The sequence below is a fragment of the Trachypithecus francoisi genome, unplaced genomic scaffold, assembly GCF_009764315.1.
Source record: "Trachypithecus francoisi isolate TF-2019V2 unplaced genomic scaffold, Tfra_2.0 Lachesis_group13, whole genome shotgun sequence".
Classification (NCBI taxonomy): Eukaryota; Metazoa; Chordata; class Mammalia; order Primates; family Cercopithecidae; genus Trachypithecus; species Trachypithecus francoisi.
This window is the reverse complement of record NW_022681458.1, coordinates 22,923,849-22,949,704: the sequence shown is the minus strand read 5'-3', so window position 1 is coordinate 22,949,704 and position 25,856 is coordinate 22,923,849. Positions and strand designations below refer to the sequence as shown.

Genomic DNA, 25,856 nt, shown 5'->3' with positions numbered 1-25,856 from the left:
CTACAAAAAAAAGTTTAAACATTAGCCAGAGGTGATGTTGTGTCCCTGTACTCCCAACTACTTGGGGGCTAAGGCAGGAGGATTTTTTTTTTTTTTTTTTTTTTGAGCCAACAAGGTCTCATTCTGTTGCCCAGGCTGGAAGGCAGTGGTGCAATCTTGGCTCACTGCAACCTCTGCCTCCCAGGATCAAGCGATCCTCCCACCTTAGCCTCCAGAGTAGGTGCACGCCACCATGCCCAGCTAATTTTGTGCATGTGTGTATTTTTTTGTGGAGATGGGGTTTCACCATGTTGCCCAGGCTGGCCTTGAACTCCTTGACTCAAATGATCCTCCCACCCTGGATTCCCAAAGGGCAGTAATTACAGGCATGAGCCACTGCACCAAGACCCTAAAATTTTTTTTATAATAGGTCAAGTTTGGTGGTTCATGCCTGAAATTCCAGAACTTTGGGAGGCCAAGGAAGGAGGATTGCTTGGGCCCAGGAGTTCAAGACGAGCCTGGGCAACATAGTAAGATTCTGTCTCTACAAATTTTTTTTTAATTAACCAAAGGTGGTGTTGCATGCCTGTAGCCCCAGCTACTCAGGAGGCTGAGGCAGGAGGATTTTTTATTTTTATTTTTTTAAATAGGCAGGGTGCATTAATCCTAGCACTTTGGAAGACAAGGCGAGGGGACTACTTGGGCCCAGGAGTTGGAGACCAGCCTGGGCGACATAGAGAGACCCTGACTCTATTTAAAAAATTTAAAATTAGCCAGGCAGGCATGGCGGCACACACCTGTAGTCCCAGCTACTTAATAGGCTGAGGTGGGAGGATTCCCTGAGCCTGAGAGGTCAAGGCTACAGTGAACTGAGATTGGGTCACTGCATTCCAGCATGGGTGATACAGTAAGATCCTATCTCAAAAATAAAAACAAAAAAATTCTTTAAAAGAAAATTAAAGAATAAGGAAAACGAAGGGTGGAAAACTGTCAAAGAACTAATACCAGATAAATTTACATAACCTAAACTTCCAGGTTAAGAAAATTTACCAGGTGCCCAGCACAATGAATGAAGAAAAACACCACCAAGACACACATCATGAATTCTAAAACTAAAAAGAAGATTTAAATGCTGAAATGATTGCATACAGTTAAAATCCAAAGCAATCTTTAAAAAAAAAAAAAAAAAGCTGCTAGAACTAATAAATGAATTTACTTAGGTCCCAAGTTACAAGGTCAATATACATACTGCAACTACATTTCTATATGCTATAGTGACCAAAAAAAACTTGGAAAATGAAAACTTTTTAAGATATCATTTGTAATAGCATCCAAAAACCCATAAAATACTCAGGGACAAATTTAGCAAAATAAGTACAAGATTTATGTACCAAGAACTATAAAACATCCTTTGCAAAAAAATTAAAGAAGACTTAAATGGAGAAAGATATCTTGCCCATGGACTAGAAGACTCAATACTATAGTATCAATTTTCTCTAAATTGATCCGTGGATTCGACATAATCCAAATCAAAATCCCAGCTGGATGTTTTATAGAAATTGAAAAGCAGATTCTAAAATTTCTCTGGAAACATAGTCAAAGCAACTTAGGAAAGAGGAACTGGCCCCTTTCCTAAGAGTCACCTGTCCAGGTTGGAAGAAGACAATGAAGGACTCCAGGAGAGAGGTCTTCGAGAAAGAAAAATTAATAGATTATCTGCTGAATGTGGATATATTGAGGGAGACATTGGAACTGATGTCATGATAAGTGCATGGAACATCCTCTCCTCAATTGCAGGGAAAACAAAACTTGTACAAAGAAAGGAAGTGTAAACATTGAACCCAACTGTGAATAATTTTTTACCTAGTGATAATAACAAAAAATTAAATGTTGACTTAACCAAAAAAGGTGGTATCTGTTTCTGGAGAATGGAGAAGGCAGTATTTGTGTTTGCTTGGATGGAGGGGAAAGCAGGAGAGAGATTGGGAGAATATTACATTCTCAAAGTCAAAAGAGAGAGTCAGTGATGATACCTAAACCTGGAGGGGGAAAAAAACAAGAACTAGCAGAGGGCTGGTCACAGTGGCTCACACTTGTAATCCCAGCACTTTGGGAGGCTGAGGTGGGGGGAATCACTTGAGGTCAGGAGTTCAAGATTAGCCTGGCTAACGTGGTGAAACCCTGTCTCTACCAAAACAATGCAATAATTAGCCAGGCGTAGTGGCGGACGCCTATAGTCCCAGCTACTCAGGAGGCTGGAGTGGGAGAATGACTTGAACCAGAGAGGTGGAGGTTGCAGTGAGTTGAGATCATGCCACTGCGCTCCAGCCTGGGAGACTGAGTGAGACAAAAAAAGAAAAAAAAGAAAAAAACTAGCAGAACAAGTACGATATTTAGAAATATATAGATCACTATCAGATGAAACAGCTATGAGAGCTGACAGCTGCTGCCCTTGTCTGCAGGGATTGGAGCTGGAAGGCTGCTGGTTTTTTGTTATAAGCTTCATAAAGCCATTTCATTTTTTCAACAATGTGTATGAAATACTTAGACAATAAAAAGAAAATGTAATCTTAAAAAGTCGAGTTAACATATTTCCATTATTTTTTATTTTATTATGTCTTTGATTCATTTCTACCCTGAAGATTGGAAGGAAGACTTTGGATTTAAAAACTGAATACCAAGCTGGAAGAAAACATTGGTGCTGAGAGCACCGCTGTTAGCTCCTTGTGGCTTTCTGGGTGGAATCCAGAGTGGCCTCTCTGACCTCTGCATGGAAACAACAAAAGACTGGGCTCCACCACTGTCTCTTGGTGAGTGGTCTTCTCTAGGAAGGTGCATCTTTGGGACACTCCTCAGACCAAAGAGGAGACTGTCATTTTACTTCATTTGCATCTATGAGATTTTTCAGTCTCTGAAAGACTCATTGAAATACTACTTTGCTGAGAAAGGGGCAAATTTTACCTCTATGGCATAAAATGTGGATTTTCAATTAGTATTTTTGCTAGAATTAACAAGAATGGGCTAGGGGATGGAAGGCAAGGGGTGGTGAGAGGCTGTGGTAGGTCAGAAGGGGAACTGGTTTAGGGGAAAACAGTAGATTTTGACATTTGATTTAGAGTCTCAAATGTTGTCACCAAGGCTACAAAACAAATTTTAGAATTTTAACATCAGGAAGCATTGTGCAGAACATGCTGTTACATCCTAACCCCCGTCCCTCACCTTACCCTGATATGCATCCACTCCATAATCCCAGTCTCATCACTGACCCCTCCCATTTCTGACCCCCATTCCTGTCCTAAGATTCACCCCATCCCTAGTCCCAGCCCTATCCTGGACAAGTGAGTCCCTCCTTAAGGCAAACACTCTCCCTGGCTCTGACCAGATCTAATCCTCACCCTGTCTAGTAACTGAAATATCAGTTTTTGATACTTCAATATGCTGTTAACTAAGTACCAAAATCCTGACATTTTTTAAAAATCTGAAATCCAAATCATTTGTGTCTTGAGCTATACCCAGAAAATTACAGGTTGCATTAAAATTTCCAATCAACCTGGGTGCAGTGGCTCACACCTGTAATCCCAGCACTTTAAGAGGCCGAAGCAGGCAGATCACTTGAGCTCAGGGGTCGAAGGCCAGCCTGGGCAACGTGGCAAGACCCCATAACTACAAAAAATTTTAAAAATTAGCTGGGCGGCCGGGCGCGGTGGCTCAAGCCTGTAATCCCAGCACTTTGGGAGGCCGAGACGGGCGGATCACGAGGTCAGGAGATCGAGACCATCCTGGCTAACATGGTGAAACCCCGTCTTTACTAAAAATACAAAAAACTAGCCGGGCGAGGTGGCGGGCGCCTGTAGTCCCAGCTACTTGGGAGGCTGAGGCAGGAGAATGGCGTGAACCCGGGAGGCGGAGCTTGCAGTGAGCCGAGATTGTGCCACTGCACTCCAGCCTGGGCAACAGAGCGAGACTCCGCTTCAAAAAAAAAAAAAAAATTAGCTGGGCATGATGGCACACAGCTCTGGTCCAAGCTTCTGTGGAAGCTGAGTTGGGAGGATTACCTGAACTCAGAAGATTGAGGCTGCAGTGAGCTGTGTATGCACCACTGCACTCCAGCCTGGGTGACAGAGCAAGACTCTGTCTCATTTAAAAAAAAAAAAAAAACTAATCGAAAAATGTTGCACTTGTTTGAAGAGTCCACTATATCCTTCCCCTGTCTAAAACACTTCTGAGTTGTTTTGTTGCTGTTTGAGCCTCATTTCCCAAGTTCCTAGTGAGGCTGAGCATTTTTCATGCTGTTATAAGTAATTTGCATTTCCCCTGGACCCAACATGGAAGTGCCTGAAGGAATTTATTTACTGAAGCCCCTGATGGGATCATCCTGGCAGGGGCATAAGGTGAAGAAGGAGGAAGTTGGACTTTGAGGAAACAGTAGGAGAGGTTGAGGGGGATTTGAGGAGGGAAGAGAGGAAAAGGAGGTCCCAGTTCTCAGCCTTCTGCCCTAGATTCTCTCTGCATCCTCTGCATCCTTCTTGTCTTCTCTGCTGAATCAGGCTCTGCTGAATCTTAGGGCTCGAGTGCCTAACTCCCTCCTCACTCACCTGCCTGGAGAGCCTCAAGCAGGACAGACTGAGGAGCCTCAGTCCTGGCCCCTGGAAGAGCATCTTAGATGATGCTCCATATGGGGTGGTGACCCTACCAGGCATGTCTTCTGTAGCCTTGTAGCTACTAAGCCTTTCCTGACATTCATTCCAGGCCTGACACCCCCTCCCTGAGCCTCACCACTCTCCCACACTTATCCCATTCCAAAGCCTCACACTGTATCTGGTCCCAGCTCCATGTTGAATCTCCCTGTTCCCAACACCTCACTGCGACCCCGACTCTCACTCTCCCTCCTTGTAGATCTCTCCCGATTCCTGGCATTCATCCTTCTCTGACCTCATCCCAAGCTGCCACCCCATCCCTGCCCCCACCCCATCTTTGATTTCAACATCAATCGCTGATCCCCATCTCAAGCTTGATCTAGGTCCTGTCTCTGCACCTCACCCTATTCCCAACATCAAGCCATCCCTGATCCTTCCCCATACATGCTAAACCCACACACTCTCAGTTTTGCTTAAGCTAGTTTGACTTTTGTTTCTATCATTTGCTATCAGAAGAGCCCTGACATCGTCAGCTCTCACTTGGGACATCTTTACACAGATAAACATCTAATGAAGCTAAACCACAAAGGCAAACTTAATAAGTGGACAGCGGGAGGCTGAAAGGGGAGAGGACAGACAGGAGGAGCTTTGAGCAGATGGTGTGCAAATGAGCTGTGGTTGGCCGGGAGCAGTGGCTCACACCTGTAAACCCAGCACTTTGGGAGGCCGAGGAGGGTGGATCACGAGGTCAGGAGATCGAGACCATCCTGCCTAACATGGTGAAACCCCATCTCTACTAAAAATACAAAAAATTTAGCCGGGCATGTTGGTGGGCACCTGTAGTCCCAGCTACTCGGGAGACTGAGGCAGGAGAATGGTGTGAACCCGGGAGGCGGAGCTTGCGGTGAGCCAAGATCATGCCACCGCACTCCAGCCTGGACAACAGATCGAGACTCCATCTCAAAAAAAAAAAAAAAAAATGAGCTGTGGTCTCTTCAGCATACGTTCATTCCTGTGATGATTATTTATTGAGCATTTAATAGGCTCCAGGCACCAAGGACATAGAGTAAATAAACTGACAGGGCCCTGTATCCAAGGAGGGAAAACAGACTAGGAAAAAACTGCAACTCACGGAAAGCATTTTGGGAGGGAGAGGCAAGCTCACGTAGTTTGAGGAAGCCAGGCAAGGCCTAACCCAGAAGATGATGCTCACCTCAGGGTGAAGCTGAGACTCCCTAGAGGAGCATTTCCTTTTACTTGTGGACAAAGGGATCCTCCTCTGCCTGGAGTATGGGCACGAACAGGAGATTCTGTGCCTCAAGAGACTGTTCTAGCAGGAGTTAAAGCCCCAGGGAATGCTGCCCTTCAACCCAGAGAAGTGCCTTCTTAGGAGGTGCTGCCCCCATTCTACTGCAGGAACAGTCAACAATGCCGCACACACCCTTGACTCTGTCACACCCAAGATACTTCCACAGGGACAAGCATGGAACAGAAACTTTATTAGGAACATCTGCCTGCCCAGTGGACTGGTGGCTGTGCATGGCTTTCTGGGGATGCTGATGCTCCGTGCCAGCCTGGAAGCTGCAGGAGGGAAGGGCTAAGGGCTGCTTGTCTCAGTCCACCTGGGGCTCAGCAGATGGCCAGCACATGTGTGTGCCATGTTGGGCATGGGGGTAAAGGGGGGTTCTTGTGGCATGGATCTGGCATCCAAACCCTCTTCCTCTTTGTTCACCCAACACCCCCAAGGGGAACATATGTTTCCAGCTCCTCACAAAGGCACCTGGGGGGGGTTGATGTTTTGGCAGTGCCTGCCTCAATGTCTCCAGCCAACACTACAACACACCTGAGATGGGAAAACCACTCCCTGAGCTCAGATCACAGCACACAGAGCCACCAGCCTGGTGGCTCAACACTTAACACTCAGAGTTGAAGAGATGCTCCTGAGAGGGCCAACGAGAGCATCCAACCCTTATGAGGACATAGCTTCAGCCCTATTCTTTCATCTAATGTCAGATTCGGGGCTCAGATGTGACCATGCTAATTAGCCAGTTAGGGTTTAGAGATGTGACGTTCAACAGGAATGATGGTGCTTCCTTTTCATGGAGCCGCAAAGGCTGGTCCTTGGAGGTACCTCAGCCGCTCCTCAGAAGGTTGGTATGGCCCCTGAAGACACCAGTTCCTAACTTCCCCACACCCTATAGCGTCCCCCCAAAACCCAGATAGTGCCTGTCCGGAGCCAGACCACCTTCCACACACAACCTCAGAGTGTTGGTTATTCTTTCCTTATGAGAAGAGATATTCCTTCATCGATGATTTTCAGAGTTTGGAAGAGACATTGACAGAGGAAGAAGTGTAGGAGGTAACATGATGACGTGCCAAGAACTCCTTGCTGACCAGGCCATGTGTGGCCAGGATCTTGAGGAATCCATGGCGAAAATTTTGGCCAATGAAGGCATAGATGATGGGGTTGAGGCAACTATGGAGAAATCCCAGAATCTCAGTGGCATCCAGGGCCCGGCCAATGTCACCGCGGTGCTCACAGCTCTCCTTGATCAGGTGGGTCCTCATGAGGGTGTCTGCAAACAGGACCAGGTTGTAGGGCAGCCAGCAGAGTAGGAAGATGAGGACGACAGCAAAGATGACCCGCATGGCCCGGTGCTTCTGCCCTATGTGGGCCTTAAACAGCGTATGCAGGGTGAATCCATAGCAGAACAGCATGATCAGCAGTGGCAAGATGAAGCCAAAGGTGTGAGGCAGGATCCGCAACACCATCCGCCATTTTGCTGTGTCATTTCCCAGGACCTCATAGCAAACTAGACTGGAGTTGTTTGGATGATAAGCCTGGCGGAAAAGGAAGAAGGGCAGGGACAGAATCATAGACAGTCCCCAGCAGCTGAGACAAACAAATTTGACTAAGTGACGCTTCTGGATCAGTGTGTGTGTGGCATGGACAATGGCCAGGTAACGGTCCACGCTGATGCAGGCCAGTAGCAGGATGCCACTGTAGAAGTTGACTTCCTTCAGGAGTGAGACCACCTTGCACAGGAGTGTGCCAAAAATCCAGCCACTCACCTTGGAGGTGGCCCAGATGGGCAAGGTCAGGGCAAAGAGTAGGTCGGCTATGGCCAGGTTCAGCAGGTAGATATCAGTGACGGAACGGCTGACCCTGCTGTATAAGATGACCAGCATCACGAGAGAATTTCCCAGCAGGCTCAGCAGGAACACTAGGGCATAGGTGACAATCACAACATACTTGTTGAGTGACTCAGTCTCTAGCCTACAGGGGCTGTACTCTTCATCTGTAGGTGGCATGCCAGTGAAATTTAGATCATAGTCATCATCCCACATCTGTGGATCTACAGTATTCGACATGTTCTCTTCAGTTTCAGCAATGATTTGATCTAGTTGGAAGGTTAGAAGGAAGGAAATGTGATTTAGTAGCTTGGATTCAAGGCATTGTCATCAAGGATGAGAGAGCAGTTACTGGGATATCCTTTGCTTCCCTGTTTTTTTGGCAACGAGAGCCCCCCTTCCTCCTTTGCCTCTGACCTGGGGTTCTTTGGAGGTTGGCTTCCCAGTGCTCTCCACCTTCCACAATTCCAAGGCCTGGCCTGAGTATGGGGTAATATGGGGAATATGGGGAAAACGCCTTAGCCCTAGCTCAACCTACAACTGCCTCCTCTCAGCCTATGTCTCTCTACCTCTGTCCCTCTTTAGCCTTCTCCATCCTCAGCTGTGTCTGTGCATTCAGATGTGGGAACCAAGTTGGTCTTAGACATTCAGGGAAGGGCCAGCATTAAGCAAAATGCAAGAAGGCAAACCTGTTCCCAGGTGGCCCCTTCTACTCTTTCCTTCCCTATGTTCTCCCTGATTCTTGTTTACCCTCCTTAAAATCTACTGGGGAAGGAAGTGATAACAACACGTTGCATTAAACTGTATATTTTAAGCCTTGTCTTTAAATGAGCAGCACACATTTTGTTCCTCTGTCTAAAAGAGTTTTAAGTATTTGAGAAGATAAAGTCTCCATCTTGGTCCCTGAAACCCTCCACCCCTGACAAAATACACAAAATTGTTCAAGAGTTTTCAAATGTATTTCCTATTGTGAAATATTTTGCTGAAATAAGATCTTCCCAGAAGCCCAGTATGTGAAACAGATAAAAGCTAAGCCACTGTGGGGCAAAGTGTGCTAACCTCCCAACCCAGATGGCCCCTAAAGAGCCCCTCGAAGCTCCAGGGCTCTCCAGAGAGCCGTCTGAAAACCTTTGGAAAGTCACCCAAGTTGGTTGTAAAGTCACCTAGCATCCAGTCTTCATTCTATCCTGAATCTACTATTAATAAGTCTCGTGTGTAATCCCAGCACCTTGGGAGGCCGAGGCAGGTGGATCATAAAGTCAGGAGTTCGAGACCAGCCTGACCAACACGATGAAACCCCGTCTCCACTAAAAATACAAAAAAATTAGCTGGGTGTGGTATCGTGCACCTGTAATCCCAACTACTCAGGAGGCTGAGGCAGGAGAATCACTTGAACCTGGGAGATGGAGGTTGCAGTGAGCCAAGATCGTGCCATTGCACTACAGCCTGGGCAACAGAGCAAGACTCCATCTCAAAAAAATTAGTAAATAAATAAGTCTCATGACCTTGAATGGAGTCTCGTACCCCCATAGATTTCAGTCTTCTCATCTGCAAATCGAGGAAGACAGAGTCGTCCACTTCTCATTTGCTGCCAGGCCTGAGGGTGTATGATGAGTCCACTGAGATCCACACATTTTAGTATGTTCCCTCCCTACCAGTGTTTGCATTTTCACCAAAGACAAAGTCTTAAGGTGAAGCAATAAACGTCAAATTGGGGAATTCTCAGCCTCTTTCCACAAAAGGGTGAGGTATAAAAAGAGAGGATGAGGAGGCTGTCTTCCTCACCTGCTACCTCTATGTATGAGTGGTGATCACAAGAGAGGAAGCGGGCAGCAGAAATCCTCGGCTCCCACAGAAATGAACACATTTTCCAAAATAAAGTCGAGCCGAGCAGCCCTACCCCACAGAAAGTCCTAGCAAGCGGAGGCGGCTTCCTACCTGAGGCACTGGCCAGGTGTGTCCAAAGGTAGGAGCTGCAGTCAGAGATCAGAGTGACTTAACAGCTAGAGGGCCCTTGATGAATAAAGGAAAATAAGGAAACCACGTCAGACGACACTTCCCTTCTGAGTCCCACCCATGTCTACATTTGGGGAAGAACAGTTTAAGTCAAGGAATCACAGACTGGTGATTAGAGACTGCCAGGGTCCATATGACCAAGCGGGGGTCCCAGGTGTGAAGCTGGGGTTGAGGATCCATTATCTGAGTTCTCCACTCTATGGATGATCGTTTTTATTCTTTTCCTTTTCTTGAATTTATTTCCATTTGTTTATTCCTAAATTCCCTGGTAGATCACCTGTAGAAACTTGCAACTGTCTGATAAGAATAAAGGGGGAAGGATTTGACTTACAGCAGAGACTTCAGAAGGAGTCCCCTGTAGGAGGGACTTGGGGGCAATCCGACGGGAAAGAGGAGGAGGACTGCACTTGAGTTGTGTTTGAACAGCAGGCCCTCGATCTCTACTTATTTTGCAGCCTTCTTTGAGGTGGCCTGGTGGGGATTTGAAGGGAACACGAACCCTCCTTTGCCTCCAGCCACTCTTTTGCACAATCACTGACAATGACCAGTTGATTGAAATGGCTCTGAGGCTGAGGGCATAGGCCACTCCCAGAGGCTGGCTGGTTAGCAGAGAGACCACAGAGCTGGGGCAGTCCACGAATGGAAGAGCTGGGGTCAAGGTCACTGCTGCCCCTATCTCAGTAATGGAGAACAGTGTCTCTGGGAACCCACCTGCTGCCTCCAGCAGCTAATAGCTGTCCCCTAGCTTGAGTCTTCTGGCACCTTCGTCACCTCTCCATATAACATGAACCCTACTGTGAGGCATTTACAAGTCAGCCCTCTTCTAGCTTGGGAGCCATGAGACAGCAAGAACCCTCTTCAGTTCATTTTTATGTTCTCTTTCGGGGAATACAGAAGGTGCTCAATCAATGATTGTAGAATAAATGAAGAGAGACATTGCGCCTGTGATTCATGGACCATACGTCACCACCACAACTCAGTGTCTATTGCTTTTGGCTACACACTAAAGTCACTGGTATGCCTGATAGTTTCACTTCCACACAGCCCAGCTGGTCTGCCTGGCATTGCTTCTTCCCAACCTTCCTCTCATGTTTGGAGCTAGTGCCAGTCTGTGCAAGTATAAATCCTGCCCTACCACAAATGCCAAATTTATCATACCGTGGATTCCTACAGTTCTGCACTGGAAAGACTTTTTTTTTTTTTTTTTTGAGATGGAGTCTCACTCTGTCTCCCAGGCTGGAGTTCAATGACGGGATCTCTGCTCACTGCAAGCTCCGCCTCCCAGGTTCACGCCATTCTCCTGCCTCAGCCTCCCGAGTAGCTGGGACTACAGGCACCCGCCACCACGCCCGGCTAATTTTTTTGTATTTTTAGTAGAGACGGGGTTTCACCGTGTTAGCCAGGATGGTCTCGATCTCCTGACCTCATGATCCGCCCGCCTTGGCCTCCCAAAGTGCTGGGATTACAGGCATGAGCCACTGCACCCGGCCCATTTTTTCCTTTTTTAAGAGACAGGCTCTCACTGTGTTGCCGAGGCTGAGTACAGTGGTGTGATCATAGCTCAGTGTAACCTCAAATGCCTGTACTCAAGCAATCTTCCCACCTCAAACTCCTGAATAGCTGGGGCTACCGGCAAGAGCCACTACATCTGGCTTTCTTTTTTTTATATTTTATTTTTATTTTTATTATTTATTTATTAATTATTTGTAGAGAAAGGGTCCTGATATACTGCCCAGGCTTATCTTGAACTCCTAGCCTCTAGTGATCCTTCTGCCTTTGCCTCCCAAAGCACTAGGATTACAGGCATAAGCCACCATGCCCAGGCAGCAAGCCTATTTTTTAAGCTAAGTCGTGCTCTCCTCCTGGGCTCTTTTATCATTCATAAATGGTAACAGGAAGTGCAAGGAGACAATAGCCACTCACGCTTTGCTTTTACTGATGTTGGACTATTGTGCTCTGATGCCTAGACTAGAAAGGAGTCAAAGATGGGATAGTCCCAGGAGGTGGGAGACTCCCTCTATTAATCATCTAGGGTAAAAGCAGCCCCGAGGGCAGAAAATAGTCATTGGGGACACAGGAGAAAAAAGACGGGGGCCTAGATTGCAAAACACCTGCCTATTATACTCAAGAATGACCCTGAGGCTGGGAGAAGGATAGTTTTTGCCACAAGGGGGCAGCAGTAGCTGGACAGGGAATCCCCTGCGAGACACCCCCTTGAGAAAGACCAGGGCCAACCAAGAGCAGGTATATTTAATACCCGGTGTGAAGTTCTTCTTGGTGTATAATTCCCTTATGCTTTTCCTAAACCCTCAGTAAGTCGGTTCACCATTCCAGTGTATTTCAAGGAATCACTGAGGGGTTAGGGAAGGGTCTGGTCTCCTGGAGCCCGAGGAGTGAAGGGGAAGTAGCCCTGCTGCATGAGTGTAGTGAGGGCAACAGCGATGCGGGTGTCTCCAGGAGAAGTTGCATCTGGAGGACAAGGGTGGAAAGAACCTTTCACTTCGCAGTAGGACGAGCATTTTACTGAAGGAGGGAGAAAGCACATATAGATGAGTTTAGAATAAAATTTTACCCACTTTAAAATGCTCCAGCGAGTCAGCCCACCCGAACTATCTTCTATACCTCACTTCCCACTTATAACTGTGCCCTCTTAAAATGGCCTAGAATGCTCCTGCTGAGAAAACATTTTTCCATTCCATGTAGAGCTCCCAATGCCACAGAGAAAGCTGTGACAGGTGCAGTCCGAATGCCAGTCAACCGGCAAAATGTGGCGTCTCTTTGGGTGACATCTTCTTACCACTCTGTTTCAAACATGGTGGCTTCTACACAGACCATATGAACAGCACAATATGGCTGTAAGAACATCTATTTTGTCCCTGAATCAGCCTTATGCCAGCTTAAGCATCTCTTCTCATTCCTCCAGAAGAATCCACTTGGATCTGGGATCAAAGTGGAGGAAAGGGGTAGAAGGAGGTTTCTCCTCTCTCCCCAGTGACATCCTCATAACTACAGCAACAGGCTCAGGGAGTAAGTCTGTGACCTGAGATGATCCGGTCAGAGCAAAGGTCAGATGTTTGCTCAATCACTGCGGAAAAGCAAGTATATAGTCTTGTTGCAGACAGCAGCCATTTTGCTACCATAAATGGCAAAAACAGTCCAAGGAAGAAACCAACATACAGAAGAAGGCACAGCTGAGAGAATCAGAGAAACAGGCCCGGAGTCCTGAACAAACCATGCCCAGAGGCTATCTTCTCTCTGTACTTTGTTCAGTTCCATAAGCCAATAAATTCTCTTTATTGTTAAGACCAGTTCAGGTTGACTTTTCTGTTACTAGCAACCAAAACATGCCCAACTGTGAGAATTCTGGAAACCAAACATGGTCTAGGATGAGAGGAGCAGGAAGTAGTGTCAGTGAGACACTGGGTCCAGGCTGCAGTGGTAAAGATACAGGGGCATTGACAGACATGTGACCTGGCCAGGTGCAGACCTCCCAGCCCTGATCTCCAATCTCCAGAGGAAGCCAGAGAAGGACCTTGAAAAATGAGCATATTTGTTTCCTGCAATCTCTGTTTTAAAAAATAAATTAAATTTAAAAATTGTTTCCTGCAATCTCAGTTTAAAAAATAAAATAACAAATAAATAAATAGGCCAGGCATGGTGGCTCATGCCTGTAATCCCAACACTTTGGGAGGCCAACGTGGGAGGATTGCTTGAGTTCAGGAGTTCAAGACCAACCTGGGCAGCACAGCAAGACCTCATCTCTCTAAAAATAAAAAGTAAAAGTAAAAATTAGCTGGGCATGGTGGTGAGTGCCTGTAGTTCCAGCTATTAGGGAGGGTGAGGCAGGAAGATCGCTTGAGCCAGAGAGATCAAGGCTATAGTGAGCTATGATTACAGCACTGCACTCCAGCCTGGGTGATAAAGTGAGATCCTGTCTCTAAATAAATAAATAAAGTCAGCCTGGGCATCATAGTGACACCCCATCTCTACAAAATATTTTAATTATCTGAATGTAGTGGCACACACCTATAGTCCCAGCTACATGGAAAGCTGAGGCAAGAGGATTGCTTGAGCCCAGGAGCTCAAGGCTGCAGTGAGCTGTGATCACTCCACTGCACTCCAGCCTGGGAGACAGAGTGATATACTGTCCCGAAAGAAAGAAAATTTTAAAAAAGAAAGTGAGCATCTGAACACTCATCTGAATCAAACCCTCCAGAATGGATTCAGAAAATTCTCATGAATGACCTGGAATTCCCTGCTTTGGAGCCAGACAGACCAGGATGGAAATACTGGCTCTTCTTTACCAGTTTGTGATCTTGATGGTGATAGGAAAGCATTTTTATATTCTATGCAGAACACCCAATGCCACGAAGAAAGCTGTGACAGGTGCAGCCTGAATGCCAGTCAACTGGTGAAATGTGGCATCTCTTAACATTTATCAAAATATCCTTATCTATAAAAATGGGGATAATAATACTCACCTCTCCAAGGTGGTGTGATGATGGAAGGCTTGAGCACCAAACCAGCTGGTACAAATCCTAACTCTGTCCCTGGCTAGATGTATGCTCTTGGGCAGCTTAGATGCTCACTCTGTGCCTCAGTTTTCTCACCTGTAAAAGGATAATAAAAGTAGGACCTAGTTTGTAAGATTGGCATCAGGATCAATTAGTTAATATGTGTAAAGTGGTTGACACGGTGTCTGGCAGATAATAAGTGTTCAGTCACTTTTAGTTCATCCTGGTCTGGCTGGCTCCAAAGCAGGGAATTCTGGGTCCCTCATGAGGATTGCTGAATCCATTCCGGAGGGTTTCCTTCAAACGAGGGCTCAGATGCCCACTTTCCTTTATTCTTGTTTCTTTCAGAACAGGACATCACTCTGTCTCCCAGGCTGGAGTGCAGTGGAATGATCATAGCTCACTGCAGCCTTGAACTCTCGGGGTCAAGCGATCCTCTTGCCGCAGCCTCCCGTGTAGCTGGGACTATAGGTGTGTGCCACCACACCTAGATAATTAAAACACTTTTTTAGAGATGAGGGTCTTGCTATGTTGCCCAGGCTCTTATGGTCACTTTATTTATTTATTTAGTACACAACCCCCTGTGGTCCCGTTGGGGGACTGTGTATCAAACACACCCAAAAATGCAGAACCTTTGACCCTGAAATTCCACTAAAAGAGGGAAGGGAGGAAGGGAGGAAGAGGAGAGAGGGAGGGAGGGAGGAAGGAGAGAGGGAGGGAGGGAGGGAGGAAGGAAGGAAGGAAGGAAGGAAGGAAGGAAGTTAGTTTATCGCAGGGTTGTTTATAATAATAAAACGGCAATAATTTCAATGTTTTTCAAAAAATGTTTATACAAATTATACTGGATTTATAAAATGAAACACTATGCTTCTATTTAAAATAATGTACAGCTATAACTAATGCTATGGAAAATGTTTGTAATAAGATGCCAGTGGCAATAAAGATTAACAAGCAGAATGTACAGTATAACATTTTGTATCGAACACATATATGTATATGCACAGGGAAAACATGGGAAATGTAGTCAAATGTTAGCAGGGGTTATCTTGGGGACTGTAGATATTTGGGATTGTAGCTATTTGCTTCCTTGCTTACGTCTTTTGATGTTGCCCAATCTTTAAAATGAGCATTACTTTTGCAATCAGAAAAAAACAAAACAAAACAATACACACCAGGCGCAGTGGTTCATGCCTGTAATCCCAACACTTCAGGAGGCCGAGGCAGGTGGGTTGCTTGAGATCAGTAGTTCAAGACCAGCCTAGCCAATATGGTGAAACCCCGTCTCCACCAAAAATAAAAAAAATTAGCAGGGCATGGTGGCATGTGCCTATAATCCCAGCACCTCAGGAGGCTGAGGCAGGAGAATCGCTTGAGCCCGGGAGGCGGAGGGGAGCTGAGATTGTACCATTGCACTCCAGCCTGGGTGGCAGAGCAAGACTCGGTTTCAAAAACTAAAAGAAAAAAAATACATATTTAGCCGTTTTCATAAAAATCAGTAAATAAATACCACTGCGGCAGTCATTCCCGTCCCCTCACTCCAATTTGCCTGCACAGCTCCATTTGTGAGCAGATGCCCAGGACTCTGAGCTTCCGCCCCACTGGGCTCCTCCCTCCTCAGCCCTGAAACCTGCAGGCTTTTTTGCCTCTGGGCTCCCACACCACTTAGTTCTCCACTGCTGCTGTTTTATCAGACTGTTCTATGCTTATTTTTAGGAGTCTGTGTCTCCCACTGGAGTATCAGTAGGCAGGACTCGGGCACAAAGCCTGGCATGTGGTCATGATTCATAAAGCTCCCCTGCCTTCTTTCTTGGCCCCTCCTGAAGGCAAGAACTGTAAAGGATTCTAGTTTGCATCCCTGGTGCCCAGCAAAGTGTGTGACACAAGGAGGGGTGTGTGACCTCTGCAGGTGCCTGGGACCTGGGCTCAGAAAAGCCCCAACTTAGGGTCTGATATTCTACAGTCACTGTCTTATAAATCTTAATAATTTTATCTTGGAATGTGTGTTTTACAAGTGAAGTCAGCCAGGCACAGTGACTCATGGCTGTAATCCCAGCACTTTGGGAGGTCAAGACTAGAGGATCGCTTGAGCTCAGGAGTTTGAAATCTGCCTGGGCAACATAGCGAGACCCCCATCTCTACCAAGAAAAAAAAATTTTTTTTAGGCCGGGCATGGTGGCTCACGCCTGCAATCCCTGCACTTTGGGAAGCCAAGGCAGGCGGATCACGAGGTCAGAAGTTCGAGACCAGCCTGGCCAACATAGTGAAACCCTGTCTCTACTAAAAATACAAAAACTAGCCGGGCATGGTGGCACACACCTATAATCCCAGCTACGCGGGAGGCTGAGGCAGGAGAATCATTTGAACCTGGGAGGCGGAGTTTGCAGTGAGCCGAGATCATGCCACTGCACTCCAGCTTGGGCGACAGAGTGAGACTTCCTCTCAAAAAAAAAAGATTGTTTTGTAACTACAAATTAGTAAAAAAACACGTGAAGTCCACTGGATCATGCACAGATACTGGGAGCCTCAGCTCACATGCTGGCCTACCTTTGTTGCCTTGAGGGATGAGGTCTCAGCTACCCACTCCCCAGCCCCAAGACCACCACAGTCCTCACCCCCTGGAGGTGACCTTGGTGCAGCCACAGGGAGGGTCAGCATCGGGACTCAGGCTCCCACGACGGTCTGAACTTGTCCTACAAGTATCCCTGTGCCCCAGGGGTTGCAACATTAAAAGCAAATAAAAAACACTCTGTCCAGCGAATACAACGATGAAATGAGCTTAGACATGCCACAAATTCTCTTTATCCCTTCAGTTCTCAATCTGCTCTTTCTTCTTGTTACTGGGGCTGCAGGGCATATGAAGATTACTCCAGAGGTTCAAGCAGTTCTTGTCATCTCTGAAAAGACGGGGGGGATGTGAAATATCCCCACCTTAACACAGTGGATACGATTTGTCAAAGAATGTTTCATGCCCCAAACACCAACCTGTTAGCAGTGTGGCACTGTTTGATCTTGGGCACTTGTGGCATTGCCTGGCACTCAGTCTTCGGGGTCCATGACTGAGAGTGCTCTTCTCAGACGCCCCTGCTCAAATCAGAGGCATGCCGGCATCCAGAGGCCTCATATTGGACTCAGACCTAATGTGTTGGCCTCAGAGGAGGACTCGAGGAAAACGAGAGCAAAAACTACCCTCCAGCTTCATCATGTCATAAATGACCCCGCTTCATACCAGTTACAAAGCTTGGGAGGGTGGGTCCCCCAACACCATTTCCTAAGCCCTGAGACTCTCCAAGAGAAGAATGCCTGGGGTTGGGGAAGGGAAAGATGTCCTTCGCTCACCACCCCTCAGGCACATGGGCAACAGGAGATAGCACAGGATTGTGTGTGGGAGGTGGACAGTCAGTGATCTAACTACCCAAGGGGTTCACCTTGCCCACTGCCTAGACAGAGCCGATTCCTCAAGACAGGGGCATTACAATGGAGAAAGAGTAATTTACACAGAGCCAGCCATGTGGGAGACTGGAGTTTTACTATTACTCCAATCAGTCTGCTGGAGCAATCAGGGAGCAGAGTTTTTAAGGACAACTTGGTGGGCGGGGAAAGCCAGTGAGTGAGGAGTGCTGATTGGTCAGGGATGAAATCACAGGGAGTCAAAGCTATCATCTTGTGCTGAGTCAGTTCCTAGGTGGGGGCCACAAGATCAGATGAGCCAGTTTATTGATCTGGGTGGTGCCAGCTGATCCATCAAGTACAGAGTCTGCAAAATATCTCAAGCACTGATCTTAGGAGGGAGGGTCAGAATCTTGCAGCCTCCAGCTACATGACTCCTAAATTATAATTTCTAATCTTATGGCTAATGTTAGCCCTACAAAGGCCATCTAGTCCCCAGGCAAGAAGGACATCTACTTTGGGAAAGGGCTGTTATCATCTTTGTTTTAAACTATAAACTATAAACTGAGTTTCTCCCAAAGTTAGTTCAGCCTACGCCCAGAAATAAACAAGGACAGCTTGGAGGTTAGCGGCAAGATGGAGTGGACTAAGTTAGATCTCTTTCACTGTCTCAATCATAATTTTCCAAAGGCGGTTTCAGTGATGTGTGGGGTGAAAAAGCAGATTGATAAAGTTCTCTTGTTGGGACTCATTTGTGAAATCAATGGCTGTAAGTGGTGAAGAAGGTTCACACTGCAAATACAGTGTTCTCATCTCAAAGCAAACTATACTTCCCAAGGAAACTGTGTATGTCAGGGCAAGCAGACAACACCATTCTGTATCAGGATGTGTCCCTCAAGCCCTGAAGTGAGGCTTCTCTTAGCTTCCCCACCAGTGACGGGTAACAGCTCCTGTTCTCAGCTGCCCTGGCTGAGCTCATCGATGAACACTTACCTCCCTGAGGTGGCTGCCTCACCTCACACCCCTGAGCGGAGTCAGGGAAGGATCCTGCTTCCATCAGAGGACCTCTCTCCTAGCAGACAGAACTGTTGCCTCTGCCACAGCAATTTTGGCCAAACTGGGGATGTGGGGTGGGAGTTGCCCCACATTCCCCTCTCCTCTGCTTCCAAATGCCTTTGTCATACAAAGGGCGAGGGAAGCCCACACCTAGCGCTCTGACCAGAGCTGGTCAGAGATTCCCCGAGTGTCTGTCCTTACCCCGGTCTGCTCCGTGTGTCTGTGTCGTAAAGCCTGGGACTCTGGAAGGAAATGGGGAAACGGGAATAGGTAAATGTTGCCCTAAGAATGAGTCTCATTCCGCTGTTCTTGTTGGGATCTGTTCTTGGGGAGGGTGGGGACTGGGGGAAGCTTGACTTTGTGTCTTCATCAATAAACTGATTTACACACACAGACACACACACACACTCACACACACACACACACACCTCTTTCCAGTCAAGGGAAAGACAAAGGAAGAAAGGAAAAAGCTTTCTCCAGCATTTAAACAAGGGGCCTCGCTGGCCACAGTGGCTCACGTCTGTAATCCCAGCGCTTTGGGAGGTTGAAGCAGGTGGATCACTTGAGTCCAGAAGTTAGAGACCATCCTGGGCAACATGGCACAACCCTGTCTCTACAAAAAATACAAAAATTAGCCAGGCATGGTGGTATGTGCCTGTAGTCCCAGCTACTTGCGGGGCTGAGGCATGATGACTGCATGAGCCCAGGGAGTTGAGGCTGTAGTGAGCCATGATCATGCCATTGCACTACAGCCTGGGTAACAGAGCAAGAACCTGTCTCAAAAAATAATAATAATTTTAATTTTAATGTTAAAAAATTAGGACAAGCGTGGTGACTCACGCCTGTAATCCCAGCACCTTGGGAGGCCGAGGCTGGCAGATCACAAGGTCAGGAGTTCAAGACCAGTCTGGCCAATATGGTGAAACCTCATCGCTACTAAAGAATACAAAAATTAGCCGGGCATGGTGGCATGCACCTGTAGTCCCAGCTACTCAGGAGGCTGAGGCAGGAGAATCGCTTGAACCCGAGAGGCAGAGGTTGCAGTGAGCTGAGACTGTGCCACTGTACTCCAGCCTGGGTGACAGAGTGAAATTCTGTCTCAAAAAATAATAATAAATAAAAATTTTTAAAAAATAGAAAGAGGCTTACAATTTCATTTTGCAATGGGTACTGCAAATTATGTAGCCAGTCTTGATGCCAGTTAAATATGCATTAGATGAAATACTGAAGGAGTGGAGGGGAGAAATAGCAGCACAGATTTCTCACCTTAGCTCAATGGATAGCAACTATTCTTCCAATTGCCAAAATTCATGGACTCATCACTGATGCCTCTTTATCTCTTACACTCAATATTCAATCCACCAGAAACTGCTGCTGGCTCTGCCAAAATAAATTGCAGCTCCTGTTTTCTCACCAACTCCACTGCTATTGCCCTGTCTTCTGCCACCCAGTGTCCCTTCTCACCTACATCATTGAGACAACCCCACTCATCCCTGCTCCCACCCATTGTGTTCTATGGTATATTCTCATCACACCAGCGGGAGCAATCCTTTTACAATGCATGTCAGATCATTGTCACTCCTTCTTAGTATCCTGCAACTGAAGCAGGATATTTCCCTGACCCCTTGCAGGCAGGAACTGGAGTGTGGGTGCTGGAATTAGCTGGCTGCTTTGGCGTTAGTTCAAAGGACAGGGGCAAACTCTACTCATTAGGACTTACTGCACTCCTCACTCATGGAAGGGGGAGCATGCAGGTGAGCAGGTACAGGAGCCGGGGTGAGTACTTTTCAGGCACCAGCAGAAACAAATTCTATACTGGCCCTGCAGCAGCATCTGGCGGGAGTGCCCACAACCCCTGAAGCCCCAGAGGAAGTGTTACAGTACTCTTTTAGCACTGCTGTCCATGGATGGCTTAAGTGTTAACAGCTTAGTGGGAAGTTAGTGTGACAGACTTCAGCACCCACACTTGTGGCACCCCAGTTCTTGTCTGGCATCCAAAAGAAAAGACGTCACACGAACCAATTTGAAGGATGGTAAATGAGGGGGATTTTATTGCAAACGGAGGTGGCTCTCAGCGGGATGGGGAGTTGAAAAGGGGACAGGGTGGGAAGGTAATCCTCCCCCAAAGCTATACCATCAAACTGTCCCTCTGAAATCAAGACACTTCTTTCTGACATCCAGCCATAGTCTCCAACATCCAGCTGCTTCTCCTCTCTCTGCCAGCTAAGCCTGGAGTTTTTACGGGCACAGGATGGGGGCAGGGCAGGCCATGGGTGATTTTGAAAAAGGCAACATTTGTGCAGGAAAACAGGGATGTATGTTCTCTCTTTAGGCTGTGGTATCAGGCTTTTCAGCTTGAGGGTGGGCCCCTCGCCAAGGACCTGCCCTCTTCTGCCCAGAATGTCCCTGTCTCCTGTCCTTATCACAATGTCTCCAAAGTACAAACTCTCTTGCTTTAAACATTTTAAGTGCATTTTAACTACGTTTACAGCAGAAAAACCTGGCAAACACTACCTTACCCAAGTGAGGAAGGCTCACATCACCAGGGATGATGTATGGACCTGAGGTACACCTGATACAATGTGATGAGAAGGCACCTCACCTCTGGGGTATGCCCTCCAAAACCCGCAACCTCTGCGTCATCATGAGAAAAACATCAGGCAGATTGAGGGACATTCTACAGGACATCTGGCCAGTATTTCTGAAGACTGTCAAAGTCATAACAAAAAAAAAAAAACAAGAAAAAACTGAGCAAAACTGTCACAGACCACAGGAGATCAGGGAGAGCTAACAACTAAATGAAATGTAGTGTCTTGGATTGGATCCTGGAATAGAAAGAGGGGGTAATGGAAAAACAGACCAAATCCAAATAAAATCTGGAGTTCAGTTAATATTTGCTTTGAAAGCACCTACAAAAACTCCTTGACTTGCCGTGGTATTATGTCCTGATAAATCCAACATAGAGTGGAAATTTTTAAGTCATCCCATCATAAGTTGGAAACCATCTGTATTTTATTTTACTGAGTTTATTCTTCAAATCAAGAATAGGTTTTGAGCCAGGCTTGGTGGTTCATGCCTGTAATCCTAGTGCTTTGGGAGGCCGAGGTGGGAGGCTCCCTTGAGCCCAGGAGTTCAACACCAGCCCAGACTACATGGGGAGCCTCTCATCTATTTAAAAAAAAAAAAAAAAAATGTTTTGAATTTTGTCAAAGGCTTATTAAGATAATTATATGACTTTTTATTCTGAGGTACATTCGTATGAGAATTATATGTATTTTGTTCATGTCAGATGGGTAACATGCTGATGTTGTGCCAAGGTTTAAGGGAGGCACATCTCACGCATGCACGTGAACACCCAAGCATCACGCTTAGGAGTTACTAAAGTATCTAGTGTGGGAATGATACTGATGGTTTTCCAGTGTTGAATAATGCTTGAATTTTTGGAATAAATCACACTTCATCATGAGAAAAAGTGAATCTGATAAAAGCTAAAGTCCTTAAATGGTCTTCAAGGCTTTACTCTATCTCCCTGCCCTTACCCTCTCCCCTCATCCCACCTCATTACCCCTCTGGATTTGTTTGCTAGGGCTGCTATAACAACCACAAACTGTGCAGCTTGAACAAACAGAAATTTCTTATCTCATAGTTTTGGAGATCAGAAGTTCGAAACCAAAATGCAGCAGGGTTAGTTCCTTCCAAGGGCTATAAGGGAGAGTTCTGTGCCTCTTCCCAGCTTCGGTGGTTGCTAGCAATCTTTGGTGTTCCTTGACCAGTAGAAGCATCACCCCAATCTCTGCCTTCCACTTCATGGTGCATTCTTCCTCTGTGCATTTTTCTGCGTCCCTTTTTATATGGACAGCAGTCATTGGATTAGGGTCCCCCCTCTAATGACTTTGCTTAACTAATAACATCTGCAACAACCCCAATTCCAGATAAGGCCACCTTCTGATGTACTGGAGGTTAGAACTTCAAAATACGAATTTGCAGGGAGAAGACACTCTTCAATCCATAACACCTTCTAACCCCTTCCACTTTGCCCCTTGTGGCTCAGCTCCAGACATACTGGCCTTGCACTAGTCTTGCCTTAGGGCATTGACTCTGGCTGTTCACTCCCTCAGAAAGCTCTTCCTTAGCTGCTCCTGCAGGTAACTCCCTCGTCTCTTCTAAGTGTTTTCTCCAACCCACCTTCTTGCTGAGGCCCATGCTGTCCCCCTTTCCGCAGCTGCACCTCCCCCAGCCTTCCTGACGTCCCTTGCCCTGATCAATTTAACACACGCATCCCTTCCTAACATACTACACCATCTGCTTGTTATACAGGCTATTGCTTATTCTCTCTCTCCTCTGGTGCATATAAGCTTCATGAGGGCAGGGATCCGTATCTATTTTGACCACTGTATCCCATGTGCCTAGAAGACATTACACATCTCCTTGGCAAGTAGAGGATGCAATAAACAGTTGTTGAAAGTAACGAAAAGAAGAAAAGAAGGATTCTATTTCTAGAAACTGAGGACCCACCAGTGACTTGCCCTATGTTTCTCTTGCCTCCAGTCTCTGGGAAATAACACTGGAGGGAAAGTTAAGTCCACCATGGCTGTAAGAAATGACTTAGCAAAGCAGGAGACCACTAACTGTTCTGAAAACCCCTGAGATCAAGCAAGGTTGCTTTGTGGAGAGAAGCAGGGGCAGGTGCAGAATCTACTCTTGGAGGCCAGGGTCTGGAGTTGCAAGTCCAGGAGAGGGCAGCATTATCTCCAAATCAAACCAAATAACTGGAGGCACCCAAGGAAGTAACCTATGTGAAAATTCTTCTACCCCATGGAAGTGCAATTGTAACTTGCATTAGGCAGCCCACGTCTAGAACTTAACACCACCCTTTAAGGTTTGCAAACCCTTTCACACACATTCATTCTCTCCTTAAAGTCCTCCTAGATGAGAGTTTAGCATTGCTGGAGTGTGAGCAGAGTTTGCACTGAGCAATCAAACGATATCACCCATGTGGTCCCATGTTCCTCAATTTGTCACAGGCTCCAAGCACTTAACAGTCCTGTCCCCATGGTCAACCCCCATTTCCAGCCCACAGACCCTTTCTCCAGAAGGTTCTCAGCCTCTCTGAGTGAACCCACACTTTCAAATACAGCACATTGGGACTTACTGGCCAAGGGATTAAAACGTATACAGAAAGCAAGTTTCAGAGAACTGAAGATTGTTTCACAGTTTTTAGGTCCTCCAGCTTGGGCTGCCGTAACAAAATACCATAGACCAGTGATTTCAACAACAGAAGTGTGTTTCTCACAGTCCTGGAGACTAGAATCCCCAGATCAGGGTGCCAGTGTGATTGGGTTATGGTGAGGGTGCCCTCCTGGCTTGCAGATGGCTGTCTGCTCAATGTGTCCTCATATGGTGGAGAGAAAGAAAGAGAGGTCTGGTCTCTTCCTGTTCTTATGAGGACACTAATTCCACACAGGGGCCCTACCCTCATAATCTATCACCTCTCCAAAGGCCCCACCTCCAAATACCATCACAATGAGGGTTAGGACTTCAACATATGAACTTGGCGAGGACACAAACATTTTGAATCCATAGCAAGCACCATGTCACAGTTTGACTCGAACGATTTCCTTCGCTGATAACACTCCCTTACATATTCATGAGTCAAGGCTCTAGCAAGTTCTAACAAACTTTTGTCTGTCTTTGATACAGGTTTGCTTATTTTCTCTTACACGTGGCCAGCGGTACTAAGCTCTACCTGATATGGCCCAACCTGCATAGTCAACATTCTGTCTGATGGACTCAGCTGCCAAAGTGGTACCCATGGTTGCAGTAAAAATAAACCTCACAAATGGTGACCAGGGGGCTGGAGGGTGGAAGGGTTGGAGATGAAACTGGGCAGATGGGAGACAGGTGGGAAGAAGACTCTTTGTGAATAGCTTTTATTTTTTCTTTTTATTTTTGAAACATGTGACATAGTTCCCATTACACATTTTCAACGTTGAAAAAATAATTTTAAAATGTTAAACAGTCGTAATTCAACCATGGTGGCAGGAGGCCTGTGGTGCACCTGAGAACCTGCTCTAAGCTCTGGCATGTGCAGTTGTATGTCTTCTGGCTGTTCTGTCTCAATTTCCATCCACAGAGCCAAGGAAGCCTTCAGCCAATTCCAGAGAGCATCTTCTGGGCCCTGGGTTTAGAGACCTGTGATTCTCTTTATTCCCTCTGCTCCAGATTCTCCAAATCAGCTCACCTTGGGCTTTCTTGGCCCTGTGTCTTTCCTGTCACTGGTGTGTCAACTGCCTCCACTCAGTGCCTCCCCTTAGCCCTTCCTGTCCTTATGGTTTCTAAATGTGATTCTAATAGCTTCACAAATGTGCTCCTCCACTTTCCTAGGCACCAAAGAAACCTTGACCCATGGGCTTTAATTTCACCCTTGCAGTGAATTCTTATTGACTTTCACTGACCACTGGAACCCACCTACTTGCCCTGAGAACACTCCCATTACCTTTCAATTAAAATAAGACCCTTGGCCGGGCGCAGTGGCTCAAGCCTGTAATCCTAGCACTTTGGGAGGCCGAGACCGGCGGATCACAAGGTCAGGAGATCGAGACCATCCTGGCTAACACAGTGAAACCCCGTCTCTACTAAAAAAAAATACAAAAAACTAGCCGGGCGAGGTGGCGGGCGCCTGTAGTCCCAGCTACACAGGAGGCTGAGACAGGAGAATGGCGGGAACCCGGGAGGCAGAGCTTGCAGTGAGCTGAGATTGTGCCACTGCACTCCAGCCTAGGCGACAAAGCGAGACTCCGTCTCAGAAAAAAAATAAAATAAAATAAAATAAGACCCTTGATTTATACTTTTTTATATACATATAAAATATATATATGTTTATAAAATATATAATGTATATATAATAGATACACGTATATCCAGATTCCTGCTGAAATTACCTCTCCCTGTTCCAATGCCACACATCTAGTTCAGCCTGCAGATGAGTTTCTTTGACTGCATGGGATTGGTTTCTTTGTTTAAATTAGAATTGGTTTCTAACTTTTAAAACTTGAGACTTTTTCACATTTAAAAACATCTGGATTTATACACTGTCCTTTAAAATTTTGAAGATCTGGGCCTGGCGCCATGGCTC

General features: G+C 46.5%; 1 protein-coding gene and 1 non-coding gene across 2 annotated transcripts; both read right to left on the bottom strand.

The window, feature by feature from the left end:
• Positions 1-6,092: 6,092 nt before the first annotated feature.
• Positions 6,093-9,816, bottom strand: CXCR1 (C-X-C motif chemokine receptor 1). Its single transcript, XM_033230297.1, has 2 exons — positions 9,687-9,816; positions 6,093-8,021 (listed from the first exon to the last, which is right to left on the bottom strand). The coding sequence occupies exon 2, from the start codon at positions 7,986-7,988 to the stop codon at positions 6,933-6,935; it is 1,056 nt and encodes a 351-aa protein (XP_033086188.1). The 5' UTR covers positions 7,989-8,021; positions 9,687-9,816; the 3' UTR covers positions 6,093-6,932.
• A 12,188-nt stretch (positions 9,817-22,004) lies between these two features.
• Positions 22,005-22,108, bottom strand: LOC117095539. The gene has a single exon (XR_004442067.1). It is a non-coding gene; the product is annotated as a small nucleolar RNA U13 (small nucleolar RNA).
• Between the last annotated feature and the right edge of the window lie 3,748 nt (positions 22,109-25,856).

Excerpts from the sequence above, each read along its gene's own strand:
- CXCR1 (XM_033230297.1), bottom strand. The coding sequence starts at position 7,988 with ATGTCGAATACTGTAGATCCACAGATGTGGGATGATGACTATGATCTA.